This window comes from Saccoglossus kowalevskii, chromosome 12, assembly GCF_978046115.1.
Source record: "Saccoglossus kowalevskii chromosome 12, keSacKowa6.1, whole genome shotgun sequence".
Taxonomy (NCBI): Eukaryota; Metazoa; Hemichordata; class Enteropneusta; family Harrimaniidae; genus Saccoglossus; species Saccoglossus kowalevskii.
Genome location: NC_140652.1, coordinates 20,014,763 through 20,030,855, shown reverse-complemented (window position 1 = coordinate 20,030,855; position 16,093 = coordinate 20,014,763). Strand labels below are relative to the sequence as shown.

At 32.0% G+C, this 16,093-nt stretch overlaps 1 protein-coding gene across 5 annotated transcripts in view; it reads right to left on the bottom strand.

The window, feature by feature from the left end:
• LOC102810424 (diacylglycerol kinase zeta-like) overlaps positions 1-16,093 on the bottom strand; it is a 166,432-nt gene that overhangs the window by 84,066 nt on the left and 66,273 nt on the right. Inside the window, exon 1 of one of the 5 annotated variants that reach the window (XM_085506480.1) lies at positions 9,718-10,015. The exons of the other annotated variants lie outside the window; for them this stretch is intronic. Coding sequence (XP_085362606.1) covers positions 9,718-9,755 — 38 coding nt within the window. The 5' untranslated portion in view covers positions 9,756-10,015. Of the gene's footprint in view, positions 1-9,717; positions 10,016-16,093 lie in introns of those variants that run through there. 5 annotated transcript variants of the gene reach the window in all.

Genomic DNA, 16,093 nt, shown 5'->3' with positions numbered 1-16,093 from the left:
AATTATGCCTATTTGGTCAAAAATTAAGAAAGAATAGAGTTACGTAGAAATGTGCAAAATCTTGCACTAAAATACTAGTGGAAAAAATTATCGCGGTCAAGAGGCGAAATCTAGGCTAAGTGGTTGTAATATTTGAACAAAACTATAAAAATGTGACTAATCACCAATTTGAGGAAAATATTCCATATTGAAATCATCACCATGTTTTCAAACAAGTGTATCTTGTATACACTCAAAAGTCGCCCACGCACACATACTGACGTATTTTTGTATTATTGCATGGCTGCTGATCAATTACTTGAAATGTACTACTGTGGAATACTTTATTTTCGCTGGAATTAATTTTCACTGAAAAGGCTTTCTGGGCGTTTTGCTTGGAATTTATTTTCACTGATTTTTGATGAGTTTAATGTAAAATATAGGAAAAAAAGTATATTTGCTGGATTTTATTTTCACGGTATCATGTCTTCAGCGAAAATAGCGAAAATAAATTCCAAGCTAAAATAAAGTATTCTACAGTAAGTGGCAGGTGTTGAAATACATCATAAATGTTATCATCGATTTCGAGAAACAACCTACTTTCCGAACAACTAGGGCACTGCGTGTTTGTTATGATTCAGTCGGTTTAGACGTGATATAAAAATAAATAAATTGTAAGAGTACGAAGAACAGGTCAAAATCAAAAAAATATGCTTTGAAGATGTTTCATTTCTGCGTCTTTGATCAAAACACGTTCCCGCAATGTTAAAGTTCATTCTATGAATGTATTAGTCATGTTAAAAACATTATTGTACTGAACAACAGAATAAGCGTGACATTTTCTTGTATATGCATATTGCATGCTGGGTAATGAATTGTTTGTTGTGTCTGCATCAACTGTGGTTGACGCATTGCACAGTAATAATTTAAAACACGCTGCCATCAAACGAGTCATGGCTGTAAAAAACAAAAATCACGAATATGTATATAGTCACGTGATTGTTAAATGCATACATCAAACGAGAGTGGTTTATGTGCTGTAACCATCAAATGACCCTGATGTAAGTACATGTAAGTTGTAACATGGCTGTTGTGAATCAGAAAGTTGTGTTTAATTACATTTTTTTTGGTGATTATATGTATGATTGTATAATAATATAATAATAAAAATATTTATTAAACGCATAAAAATCCTTAGGAAACGATAGAAAGGGTCTACAAAAAGAAATTGAAAAAAAAATTATAAAAAAAAAAAATTGAAAACAATGGTGAATACAGAATAGAAAATAATCACTAATTGTAACCTAATACACTGATAGTTGTTGCTGTTTTGTTTCATAGCTGTGTTTTAAGAAGACAGCTAAGGCTGGTGCTAGTGTATGGTTTGCCATAATTAATATGAATTTATTCTGACTGTTTTCTTTATCGAAATTTGGAACTTTATTTTGTGCAGTCAAGAATTATTTGTCCCCATATGTAGCTTAACCTTTTAACCACCAGACTTTCTCAACCAAATTATTCTGAACTTATTTCATATATTCTTCAATATTTCTGGAAAGTAACCCTAATTTTAGAGCTTACAGAAAAAATTTGAGTCAATTTTCAATTTTTACTGAAAAATTTTGCTATTTTTGTCCCAACCTTCTGAAGGAATTTGTGATGAAAAGAGGGGACTGGTGGTGAAAGAGTTACTTTGTAGTCAATTTTGTCTCAAATTCAGTTATGAATTTGTACCAAGCATGTACTACTGGATTCTGCTGTAAATTCGCCCATTCGAAAAATCACCCTGGGCAGTTTCACAGCTGGTGGGCCCTTATTTGGGGTTCAAATTTAAAAAAAAATTATCATCAAATATTTTTAGGGGGCTTATATTTTCATTGAAAAATCCACCTACGATTCTCAAGACCGGCAGTTGGACCACCCAAAACGAAAGACACTATAGCAGAAGGTAATCTAAAATTGTATACATTTTTTCTAGCTGAATTAAAAAGTAGACGGCGCATCTTCTTCCAAAAAAATCACATTAACGAACCTTGTGCGCCAAATACAATTAATTTGTTTCATTTTATTAGTAACGAAAGTATATTCTAAAACTAAAGTTTAAAATAACAACGAACACAACTGCATTCCTTAGTAGCAAATAATTGTGGTAGCTTAATCCGGTCAGGCTGCGTTTCACAATTGTTGATTATTACCTAATAATGATTATAATAACGTACAAAAAATAAATTCGTTGAATTGTTATGAAATGCAAATAAATTTCAATTTGTTTCATCAATTCGATGCTGTAGAAATGAATATCAGCCATGTTTCGACTTGAAATGGTGTTCTTTGACCTGATAGGTCAAATTAATAATTAACCAATGAAAACAATGGATGATGCCAACGTGTTAAAATAGCTCATTTAAATATGTTAATGTTATTGAACGCAATGCGGAAGAGATTTGCCGATGTTGTAGTACGATCTTTTGGCTTGGATTTTGATGGGAAAGCGGCATGATTTGTTTTTAAATAAAAAATTAGTTGTTTTCAACAGATAAACTGAGCATTTGAAGAATAATTTAACATTGTTTACAGCGATAACAGCTCATCGTCGAAACGAAGCTAACCCATTCACGCTAGTCACAATAAATATCAATACTCTTGAATAGGTGTCAATGACTACGGCGAAACTTTTAGGCATCAGAAAAGATTGAAGATGTTATACCTTAAAAATCTGCCGAAAAATTGCCCTGGGCGGTTTCTTAGTCCCATTTTATTTTTTTAAAACCCCGAACTGCCGTTTAACGGCCCTGGGTGAATTTACGGCAGAATCCTATAACTATATCCTGTAGAATATAACTACAAAAATTCTAAAATTTAATACAGCCGTGGTACAAAATATTTCATATGTCTCCTTCCAGACTTGCAATGTACATCGCAATGCACACACTATTATGTCCGTGGTTGTACATCTACTGCCAACCTAACAAGCATATTCATGCATTTATAGCATTCTCGTCCCAAATTTAACATCTTATCATATTTTCAAGGTGTATCTTGGCGCCAATCAAATAGACTTTGGACAACCTCGGTGATTCCATATTTGATTGAATTTTTCTTTCACAGAAATAATTCATTGCACTTACTCGATTCAAAAAGTATACAAGAATTAATTTAAAAAAAACAAAAAAGTTGTTTTGTTTTTTTAAAAAAAGAATATTTGTGTCCCCAGCCAATCTAGAATTACTGACTCTTTAATGATTTTGAAAATCCAGGTCAGATTTTGAACTTTGAACTTGCTGATCATTTGACTGATTTAAAATCTGTGTGCCCAACAACTCTAAACTGATACTTGATGCATAGAGACTTTTTTTAACACAAATACCGGTAGTTATACTTACTCCTGAAATTATACACTGACAATATTATTTTTTAAGTAATTTTGTAAATACATCATACTAGAGATTATTAATATATTTGGTAGAAATGCAATTCACATTTTATGAACAAAATAATTTTAAAAACAAAGGAGTTCTATGGGCAACAAAAATTTTGTTTCAGAATTCAGCGACATTCAATATTCATTTTTTCATGAATTGCACATGTCAACAGTCTTCAAGTCAGTTTAAAAGTTATTTAGCATACCTTTTTTTTTTACTTCTTAAAAGAATGAAAAAAAAGTGGGTAATCATGCTATTTTTTATTCAAGCAGAATCTGTCAAAATTCATTCATTCATTAATTACATGTACCGGTATATTACATGATGATCTTAATAAGTGAGAAAGGAAGCTCAAGAGAGTTTGTCAAGACCATTTCATTATAAAACTTCCAGATGAAAAAAACCAAAAAAAAACAAAAAAACATTAAGTTTCCATCATAGCATAGCTTTTGGTAGGATTTGGACCAATGTTCTTTCTGAGAAGTTTTATTTTCCAGTTAATAAATCATGTAGTTCTAATACATGTTACTGTAGAATACTTTATTTTCGCTTGGAATTTATTTTCGCTATTTTCGCTGAATGGATGATTCCGTGAAAATAAAATCCAGCGAATATACTTTTTTTCCTATATTTCACATTAAATTCATCAAAAATCAGTGAAAATAAGTTCCATACAAAACGCTCAAAAAGTCTTTTCAGTGAAAATTAATTCCAGCGAAAATAAAGTATTCCACAGTATTGTTAATTGTTTAGAAAAAAAAAGAAAAAATCACATATATTAATTCAATCACATAATACACAGAGATTAATTTGCATAAATGTGAGGGCATTATATTATACCGGAAATACTGTGATTTCCACATCAGTTGGAGTATTTAGAACACGGCCTTCTCATACTAGGAAGTATTAGTTGGTAGCATCTGTGTGAGGACCGATGACATCTGGTCAGTGGGTAGCAATGTTCGACATATAATATCACAAGTGTCATTATTAATAAAAGAACTAAAAATATAGTAATAATAATTCTGTCTTTATGATTTTTGATGTAATTTGTAATACCAGTTTATGTCAAAAATCAACAGTTTTATTAATTATTTGATATTAATATTAATAAGATAATATTAATTATGATAACGAAGGTTTAGACATGGATTATCAACGGTCGTGATAAAATAAATAATGGAGGAAAATATGCGCATTAATTACGCAGGTGCAGAAACCTGCGGCGACGGTGGCCGATCTGTTCCTGTTTTTTCCTGCCATCTGTCATTGTAAAATAATAATGAAATAATTATTATTGTCCCCACCGCACCCATGAACAGCAACTTGTTTCGTGAAACAAATAGCAAAATAAGACACTAAACTAATACTGTGAAAAACACACAAAATATAACTACGTTTTACTATAATTCATGTTACTCATACGTATAGAGTGTTGTACTGTACGTGTCACATATCAGATAGAGTTACATATAACACTCCAGGTGCTTCTACAGAGAATTGAGAGTACCGATACTTCCTCTAAAGGTAGTCTATAGAGGGAATGTGATGAAGTTGCCGCTGCAGTCATTTTATTATATTCCCTAAATATTCGCTTCATTTCTTACAAACGGAGATTTGAAATTTCTCCTATAAAGACTATGGAGAAAATTTACGAATTCACACTGCCCGCATTTAAAACAATCACAAAACGATCTCCAAGTGCGGATTGCCAATCAGTCAGCAAGTTAGCTGGTAATGTTAATGAATTGGTATACAAAATAAAACCAAACTGTATGTTACACACTTGAGGAAGAATTTTCGAGTTGATTTTTTTGTGTTTGAATACTGTTTCTCAATGAGGGAATTCATGCATATTTAATACAACTTTAGAAAGGAACTTTTGATTTTTTGTGTTTAATGTTAACCGATTAATGCACACTGCATACAAAATTCGACTGTGACATTTTGATAGCATTCCTTACAAAATGATGTCACTAAACATACGTGATTAATTTTGTTTATGCACTAAACTACTATGGGCTTCACAGCAAAGTTAAAAGTTTGAAATGTTTGTATCTGTTTTTCATGACAGGTGACAGTCCAGAACACTAGGTGTCACTGTTATCTTCTCTGTTAACTGGTTCCCAGCGTCACTTGCAAATTGCACATAGGACGCAGGTAACTAGTGATGGCCATATTGTTCCACTGGACCGGGATTCCAGCGTTCGCTTTATTTGACTATATTAGTGACATAATATTAAAACATTCTAATTTTCGTTCTTCGTTAAAAAGTCTGTATTACTGTACTAACACCATGCCCATTCAATCTGCCTGCTGAGACTTCATATTTGAGATGGTTCTGGTGTTTCTCGCTATTTGTGTGCAAAGCGATAATAAAAGAAGAAGTTGTATATTCATGCAACTTTTGAAAGTAAAAAGAAAACCCTGATCTATATACGAAAGGACAACGAGCGTAAGCGTTCATGTCACATAATCAAGGGAAACACAGCAAATAATTAGAACGGGATGGACCAATCAAAATACTGGAATTATTACTAGTTAACTGCCTCTTGTGGCAGTGTGCACCATAACACTTGAAGTGGAAGCTAATCTGTTCTGCCGATTTTGTTTTGGTTATTGCTACATGTGTACCATACATACATACTTTGCTACAGAAATTAGACATGTTCGTATGTACATGCATGGAAACAATTTGTGACTTCCTGTCGAACAAATACTGATTCAATAAATAAATTAATTGAACAAAATTTTTTTTTACTGCGATCAAAGAAAGAAATCTGAAAGAACATATCAAATTTATAACGATAATGGGTTATGAAAATACTGCAATGGATAACGAATCAGCAAAATTCATAAAAACAAAAAAAACAATTTGATTAGGAAACAGCGACAATTCTTGTCTGAATTAACATTTACTATTTTTATGTTTTTTTCATCACTTGCAAGAGAAAAATATGTAAAAATGTTCCTCCAATATTTGATCAGAAAAATTATGGCAAAGAAAAAATATGATAAAACTTTGTAAAAGTAAACATATTTGCTCTATTAGTAAGGCATATGATTTACATAAATAAAAAATTACAGAATTAGTAATATTTTTTATATTTTTTTTCATATTATTTAGCATATATCGAATATGTGCTTCTAGTTTTATTGGAGATGCGCTTCTAATAGATTAAATACGGTGATTGAGCTTGTATTAATTTATAGTTAAAGTTTTTTTAACCTGTACATATATTCATGTTCAAGGTCACTAATTTATAAAATGATACAAATGTAAATGTGCTATCCCAGTGTCAACCAAGCCCAGTCATACACAAACAACCACTACCGGTGACCGGCTTGCTATGTTTATTTAGTCCAGCTTTTTCATGTTCGTGTTCCCAAGTGGACAATTGATCATTCGTATATGACTTGGCAACTAGAGTATAATAAGCAACATACTTTGACGGGGAGGGGTTTACTATTATTTACAGAGTCACATATCGTAGTAACAGGTAAATATACTGGTATCTGTAATTTTAAATAACTAACACGGAAATTGGAATTTTGAGATCGTATTGCTGTATCATGTCAGCAGATTAAATTATGGAACATACATGTAGTATATCGTGTTAACAATAATTCAGGCATTTTGAAATCAAAAATATATGAAAGGCAGACCTTTGATTTCTATATATTTGAAATTAAAGTTTGTTGTGATAAACTTCCATGTACTGTAAAACCATTTATTTTCACTGACATTTAATTTCGCTTTCTCAATTATATTCACTGCATTTTGAAGTGACTAGTTTGTCATGGAAACAATTAGGTATATTGTTATTTTATATGCATTTAAATTTAGTGGATTATTTATTAAAATGCAATAAACTTTTAATGCATTTTTACAGTATGAGGACTCCTATATCAATTGAATGGGGAAAAAAATGAATTATGACTTGTGTTGTTTTTTGTTGTTGTTATTACTCATTTTATTTTATGAAATTTGTTATTTATTTTTAAATTGTAATTCATTTAATATGAAGTTATTATGAAAATACCATAAAGTAAGCTACGCATTGGTATTCCCCCAATAAGAAAATATTATAAAACTTAGCCATATTTTATCAAAAGAATTTACAAGATTTGTGCTTGTACCTCTACAATATATTTGTATTCAGTGACACATGCTTCTATCTCAGTCACGCACTACCACTACATTGTTGCTACGATGCGGTGAACGAAGAAAAGCGTTAGAATGTGAGTTAAATACAAGGCTAAGATAAGGCAGAGGGAAATAAAAGATGAACAAAACGCGACAATGTACAAAAATACAAAGAAGTCAGAAACAAGAAGATATTCCAAAAAGCATACCTTTTGAACACATATAATACAGGTAGTCCACAGATAGCTTTCTGATCTCAGATGCACGTAATTTAAGTTTAAAATTAACACTATTACAGATGTGGCTAAACAGGGGGAAAATTTCGTTCAGCATATTTGGGTTGCTACCTATGTATAATGTGTCTGGGGGTTGATGACTAAATTAAATTATTCAGTATAATCTACTCTAAAGCTCAAAATCTGGCATGGAAAACACTTGTATATGTATATATATATATCATGGTGGTGCATGGCTATGTAGAGTAGGCATTAAAGTGAAATAATACTATAGTCATGCGGTTTTTACATATTTTAGCGAATGTAGCAGCGACATGTCAAAATCTTATAAATAAAAGATTATGGTCATCGCACAGTGCATGCTCGAATTACTGTAAAGGGGGTAATTATTCACTGTGTTATAATTTAGCTTATTTCGCTGACTGGAAAAATGCGCTAAATTAAAACACAGTGAATATGTAAAATTTAGCATAGAACACATTATCTAAATGACGAAACCGTGAATTTAAAACCCACTGAATATGCCTGAAATGGTAAATCAGTGAAATTTAAACCCAGTGAAAATTAGTCATTTTACAGTATATGTAAACAATGGCGAACATGGCGAAGTATGACGGTCGTCGCAACATTTTAATTGATTCTGTATACCTAACATTTTTTTGTTCACTTTTATTCTGTTTTAAACCTGTTAAGTAATACCATAACAACAACATGACATTTGAAGAACTTTTTTCTATATCGATAGTTCACACAATGAAACACTCATTTTGACGCTGAAAATGTATAAACATAGATCTGTTATGACAACATAGCAGCAATGTGTAACGTAAATGACAAAACACGCTATTATTTTCATGCCATTTTACGTACACATGTATGATGTTTTAAAAAAAGCACATGCATGATGAACTCAATATGATGACTCCATAATCTTTTTTTTCTTCATCTTACATTAAATGTTAGAATGTATAAAGAAAAAAATAAAGAATGTGATTTACTATATTTTTTTTTTTCGAAAAACACATACATGTACCACAGTTAACGATAAATATAAGTTGGAATGCATTAAGTGTTGCACATTTACATTATGTGACATTATGACAACTGTTGCTAGGTACAGTAATGCAGTGCCACTCATCCCTGATATAAAATGGTCGACACTGTATCTTGATAAAGTACTGTAAAATGACTAATTTTCACTGCGTTTAAATTTCGCTGATTTACCATTTCAGGCATATTCAATAGGTTTTAAATTCATGGTTTTATCATTTAGATAATGTGTTGCATGCTAAATTTTACATAATCACTGGGCTTTAATTAATTTGGCGCATTTTCCCGTCGGCGAAATAAGCAAAATTAAAATCCAGTGAATAATTAACACCTTTACAGTGCCATGGTTAGCATACAAGTCAAACTGTTGTCATTTCAAACCAATTATAATAACAATTAACGGAAATGTCTGTCTGTCAGGCTTACCCCATGCTTGATCATACTGTACTCAATCGCTTTTATAAAAGCCAGGAACCTTAGAACACGGCGACGAGACAGACACAGTAACAGTACTATGCAAGCTAATCAGCTTGTTACCGCCGTGCTCGGTGTGAGCATTGTTACTATCAAGCTGGTAACCCATTTGTGACCCTCTCGAAACAAAAGCCACACAGATAACATCTGAACATGTACATGAGCAGAGATAAACTCGTTGACTGTAGTATACCACTCACGAACCAGTGTAACCACTGACGGTCAGGCATTGTGCATATTGTTGAAACTTTGATATGCTAAGCAATACTCCTTAGGTCAACTGAAAATTTCCACTAAAGACTATCATTCAAACATTGATAATTTTTTAACTGTGATTTATCAGAGAAGGAGTTGAATGATCATATGTTTCGCAGCACGTCGCAGAGATTTAAACTGGAATTGAACGCACCTGAACTTTCCAAAGCGCTTCACATTCCGAATATTCATCTTTATGTCGGGGTATCCATCCGTATTTGCACAGACAACACAGCAGAGAACCACTTTAAACTTTGTCTTCCAAAAAATAAGGTCGGAAACTTCCTGGGTCTATTCACACTCTGATAGGGGGTTACACCCATTATAATGAACTCTAGGTCAACATAAAGAACCCCCTAAGTTGAGAGAATATAACACACCCACCCTGCAGGTGCCAAACTTCCTTGTGTACTTTATGTATTTAGAAGTTAAGTTGTGTCTAAAAATAGCGCTAGATTAAGCGATGTATCCAACGACATGCTTGACCCAACAACTAGGTTGTCATTTTTACTTAGTAATAATTTATAAGCTTAAAAAATACATCAAATTTGCATTTACAATCCAAAAGGATTTAAATCAATTAAAAAAAAAATCTCTCACATTAATCATCTTCAAGTCTAAACTGGTCATTTTTCAAATAATTATTAAGTATCAAATCCAGTTTCTGGTTATGATGTTTGTATTTAAAAAAAATAAATAAAATGATTTATTAAATTTTACAATGTACATTTTACAACATGGATTTGTTATCACTTCAAATAAGGAGCAAAGACATATAATGTTTATTATTCTATTGTTGGCATAAACATTGCTAAATTACTGGTAAGGTCATTCAAAGTCATGCAGACAATTTATCCCTATTTTTTGTTTAAAAAATTATAATAGAAATATTTATTTAATCATGTTTTGTGTTTTTACTCTCATGGCTGTGTAAAATACGGAAAAAAATATGAAAAATGGTAAATTTTTGGAATGATTTTCATAGGAATCTAAGTTGTGACTTTATACATGAAAACTGAATATTGTATTCATCAAAATTTTCTAATAATTCCTGGTACGTATATATTTTTATGATTAATACCGATATACAATTCTTCTTCACCACATGAGATATATTGAGCAAGACCTTATTATTAAAAACCACTGCAATATAAATTGCTAAAAAATCTCATTTTTCGTGAATGTTTGACCATTTTTTTTATTTGAAATGTAGTTCGGTGATTGTACTTTTTTTTTATCTGGGTTATGCGTGTCTAACAACATAAAAATAAAATCCCATTAAAAAAGTTGAGGGAGTCCAATAATAACCAGTTTTAATGGTAGCCACCCACCGCGAGGTTATAATTCAATTCATATACGTCCACTAACAAGTAGCTCTTTGTCAGTATTACTGTAAAATATTTTATTTTCGCTGGAATTAACTTTCACTGATTTTTGATGAGTTGAATTTAAAATATAGGAAAAAAAAAAATGTATATTTGCTGGATTTTATTTACACTAAATCACCCCTTCAGTGAGAATATCAACGATAAAGAATTTTACAATATCAGGATTATCTGATTGTTTTAACTGTGGTAATATCCACACCCAGAATTGATTTTGTAATTATTTTACCTGAAGTCTCGAGATATCAGAGGCACATGGAACACAACTCTAAATGAAAATATATACCTTTTACTGCAATCTTGCCTGCTTTGTAATAAAGAACAAGATATTTATGCATATTAAGACAGAAAATAATTTTCCTGCATGTGATATAAAAAACGTTTTTCGCCAAAATAACAATGAAAAATTCATCATTGTATTCACATGCTTTGCATATGCCTAGTGGGGCCCCATGTCAAACATGATACTAGGTCCCACTCACCAATTGTTGCTTGGTACACGATTTGAGTCCATGACATTCAGAATTCAAAACTAATATGCTAATCACTGCACAGACAAGTTGACCTCCCTGGCAATGGAACAATCTGGCATTTGGGGATTGGTTGTGGAAATCATGCGGAATATTTTACATGTTTAATTTTGTGTATGTTTAAAATATAATAAAATTAATAATAAACTTAGCTAAGTAAATAATTTGAGAAACGAGAGGATAATAAAACATAATAATATTTTACAACATAAAGTGTTGCAAAAGTTATGTTTCAGGTCAGCATGCACACCACAAAAAAAAAAGTTCAGCCCATTTTCTTTTTTTCACTTGCTACCAGTGGTATTTCACCTCTGCACAGCGCCCTCTGTTGATGGATTGACGAAACCTGACAAATTTGTGAACTGTTGAATCGCCCGTCCCACCACCTCATTTTTTTTTAAAAATGGTTGACCAGAAACACTTTTTTTTTCTTTTGCAATGCCTAAGGTATATTTATTGTTTGTTCATTGTTATTCAGGTACATATGTTATAGTGTTTTCACATCTTGCAGCACTTATGCAACCTGCAAAGTACACCACATTATTTATTTATTTTATTTTGTAATAGTGCAGATACCTAAAATGTAATGGAAACATGTGAAACAGAGCACTGGAATAGATACTATTCAAGAAATGATAATCACATTGAAACTGTGAAATTGTGTTTAACAAAAAAAAAAAAAAACAGAAGAATTTATCAAACTTTTTGTATGAGGGCGCTATTAGCTATTAGGTTAAAAACAACCGGGAGACACTGTAACATAAGAAAGACTAAAGAAAGGATTTCCAAAAATGACCTACAGAGGGCAGACTAACATTTGAAATATGACTGTCTTTATGTTAAACATTTTGCATTCTTCAGAAGAAACTTGATAACGATGTGAACAAATTTGTCAGCGCAAAAATATCCTTGCACTTCAGATAGATTAGTTTCTAATAAAAAATGTGACATTTTCCAAATTTTACAACAAATTCTCATTAATTCTGGACAACCTGGACATACATTTCTTCCACCAGGTCTTGATCAAAATATGTAAAAAGATATAGAAAGATTATGCAAATTTATTTTGGAGAAGGTGATAAGAGTTTTCACCTTGCTGGTCAAAGAGTTGAAGGTCAAAAATGTAAAGATTACAATTTAGATTGTCACAAGTTGATCACTTTAAAAATCAAAATAAAAGAATCAAGTACATGTCTGATCTGAACATGTGATACCGCCCTCTCGTGGTGAACATTAAGTTTGCTTGTTCGAGAGATGTAGGTTCAATTCTGGAGTGACCGAGATATTAATAGTAACTGAAAAGTGGAACAACAAATAAAACCAGAAAAAATAGATTTTAATTGCTGAGTTTAATCAGATTGGGTTGACTGTATTAAAAACTGTTTCGGAGATTTGTTTTACAATTAACTTAACACAAAGATCGCATGGCCATTAAATAGGTAACATACCTGAAGTATATACATCATTAAAATCTAAAGACTGCCACCCATTGGTTACACCTGAGCCAATCACGAAACACGTTGTTTAGTTTGGACCTAGACATCCATTGGTTACCTAAATATACAACCTTACACATGAGTGAATGCATTATTTGGTTAATTTTATGCTGAAACTTCAATTGCGCATAGTGCATATTTCTAAAATATTTTTTTTTTGTATTGTGAGTTCCTGAGCAATAACACAAGTAATTTAATAACAAAAACTATTTTCAGAAAACGAATCTTGGATTTCTTTTCACATGTCTAACCTTTTCACCACCAGATTTTCACACCCAAATTTCTCTGCAGTTTTTTCTTATAATCTTCAATATTTCTGGAAATGAACGTTAATTTTAGAGCCAATAGATAAAATTTGCGTCAATTTACAGTTTTTACTCAACAAATTTGGCTACTTTTGTCCCAATCTGCTGAAGGAAAGTGTAGACTATAAACGAGACTATTTTATGAATTTGTGATGAAAAGAGGCGCTTGTGGTGAAAAGGTTAAAGGGAGACTGATGATTCAATGCAAAACTACCTACAATGTTTCACCTGATTGGCTGTCCAAGCCTAACACCTAATAATCAGACCAATCAGAGAGCAGCTTATGTGTTGACAGACTTTTTCAACATATCAAATTCTGTATTGTAAATTGAAGACTGACAGGTGATCATCAGAACTCGTCTATTGTTAAAAAATGAAATGTACATTCTTTTGATGAGATCATACAATATTATCTAAACAGATTCACCGATTCTGATGTATCTGAAATCGATAGTTATTGAATGTACTATAGATTTCAGCATGACAGAATTGTCAATATAAAACAGGTGTACGTTACCAATAATTTCATCAAATACTGTTGGTGCAATGTACAGGAGAAAATTTTATGTCACAGACACAAATTAGATTCGCAAGATGCTGAGCAGCATGTCAACCAATATTTTTTGTCTCTTGATTTGGGATTCACCAAATTTGAAATCTCAAGGGTGAGAGGGGCAAAGAATGTTCATGCATAACATTACTTGTATTCACAGTTGATTCTGAATATTTATTGTGTAATGCAACCACAAATAATTTTTCTAATTTGTTCCTTTCACTCACAGCAAATCATGTTGTTTTTTTTTCACAAAAGATCCTCCACCCACCCCACAATTTTCAGTACAAGTAATTGAATACTGTAAAATACTTTATTTTCGCTTGGAATTTATTTTCACTATTTTCGCTGAAGGAATGATTCAGAGAAAACAAATAAATTCCATACAAAACACCCAAAAAGAGTTTTCAGCGAAAATTAATTTCAGCTAAAATAAAGTATTTTACAGTATGTCAATACCCAATGTAGCATATCAGCGTATCTTTAAAGTAAGCACACATACATGTAGAAAAAGCTTCAAATCCCAAAATTGCATTCACTGTATACTGGATAATTAAAATATTAAATTTTGACAACAGATGCATCTCAGTCATTTACATACTCGCATGGCGACACTACTAAAATAGCGACTATGATATACTGTTATGAATTTCATTTCTGAGTAATTATATTGGTGACTTTATTTTTTTTAAAGTTCAATCAGTCATTAATTCAGTTTGTGTGGGTGTGATTGTTCTGCCAAAAATATAATTGTATGGAAAGTTGGCAAAATATTGTGTAGAGCACAAGGTGTTGGCTGAGTTACTCATGTAGATTATAGTAGTTACGCAAACAAGGGATTATGAGAATCATGGATTCTGAGCAACTGATGCATTCTGGGAATCAAATAAAACGGCTGCGTTGTTTGTTATGAGCACGGTTTTCATAATCATGAACAAATATTTTTTATTAAGTTATTATTCAACTAATATTGCATGGTTTCAAGGAAAAATAAATTGATTTGTTGTGAATGAAGTGTTTATTAAAATTGTATTGTGTTATTAAAGATGAATACATGATAATCATGAATAAATTTCATTAATTTAAAAAGAAGAAGAAAAAAAAGTGTCATAATTTGAAATGAGATTGGCAGACTGTAAACTGACAGCTTCATTGAACAATGCATTGCACCCATTAAGACAAAGTCACAGGATTCCCCCAACCAGCAACATCCTCCACATACGACAGACCTTCACCACGGTCCACCCTGTGAATACTCCTCGCCTTAGCATTGTGTTGCCGTGGAAACAATGACATCATCAATCACTCGATATTTGACAAATTCACCCACGCAGTTCATATGAAAAGAAATTTCAAGCTATCAAGCAGATTAGCAAAGAGTTGCAAGCGAAGGAGATTCATAGATTTATTTTCTCTTTTTTTCAGAGGTTCTATCAATCTTTGCACAAAAGCAAATTATATACATATATATTATCAACACTTCTTGTGTATAGAGTCCATGTGCAGTGCAACAGAGGTAACACAAACAGTAGGAAAGGTGTTTGCACTAATGAATTTAACAGTAAGACATCTGAAGGGAGATAGATAATGTGACCTCTTCGTATCATGCTAATTAGTCGAGACAATTTCGCATAGCACCCAACGGTGATGATAATTCAGAAATAGTTTTTCCCCTTTCATTATTCCCGACAAAATTCCGGTGTCAATGTTAGTCTGCTTTTACGTATTTTTCAATCATTTTTTTGGTAACTTTGGATCAAGTGGATGTAATCCTTTATTGGCTGGAAGTCTTTATCAAAATTGTTGAAAAAATATGACAAAAATGGCGTCAAAATGTGTGAACAGGGATAGAAGTTGACTTAGAGTTATGAGGTTCCCAGAGAAAAAGTTTCAGCCATCTCTGATTCTGATTTCGTGATGCTGTAATTTTGAACATGTACTTGCGAACAAAAAAAGCAAAGTAATGTTCCCTTCGACTGGACACCCACACAAACTAACAATGCCAAGCAGATGACAAGTGTGGAGTATATTGTCTTTCTTCACTGCTGAGTGGACACTGAGCCGACCACAAAATTCAAAATGCTAATTCTGGCCAGGAACATATACTGTGGAATACTTTATTTTCGCTGGAATTAATTTTCGCTGAAAAGGCTTTTTGGGTGTTTTGTATGGAATTTATTTTCACTGATTTCTGATGAGTTTAATGTGAAATATAGGAAAAAAAGTATATTCACTGGATTTTATTTTCACGGAATCATCCC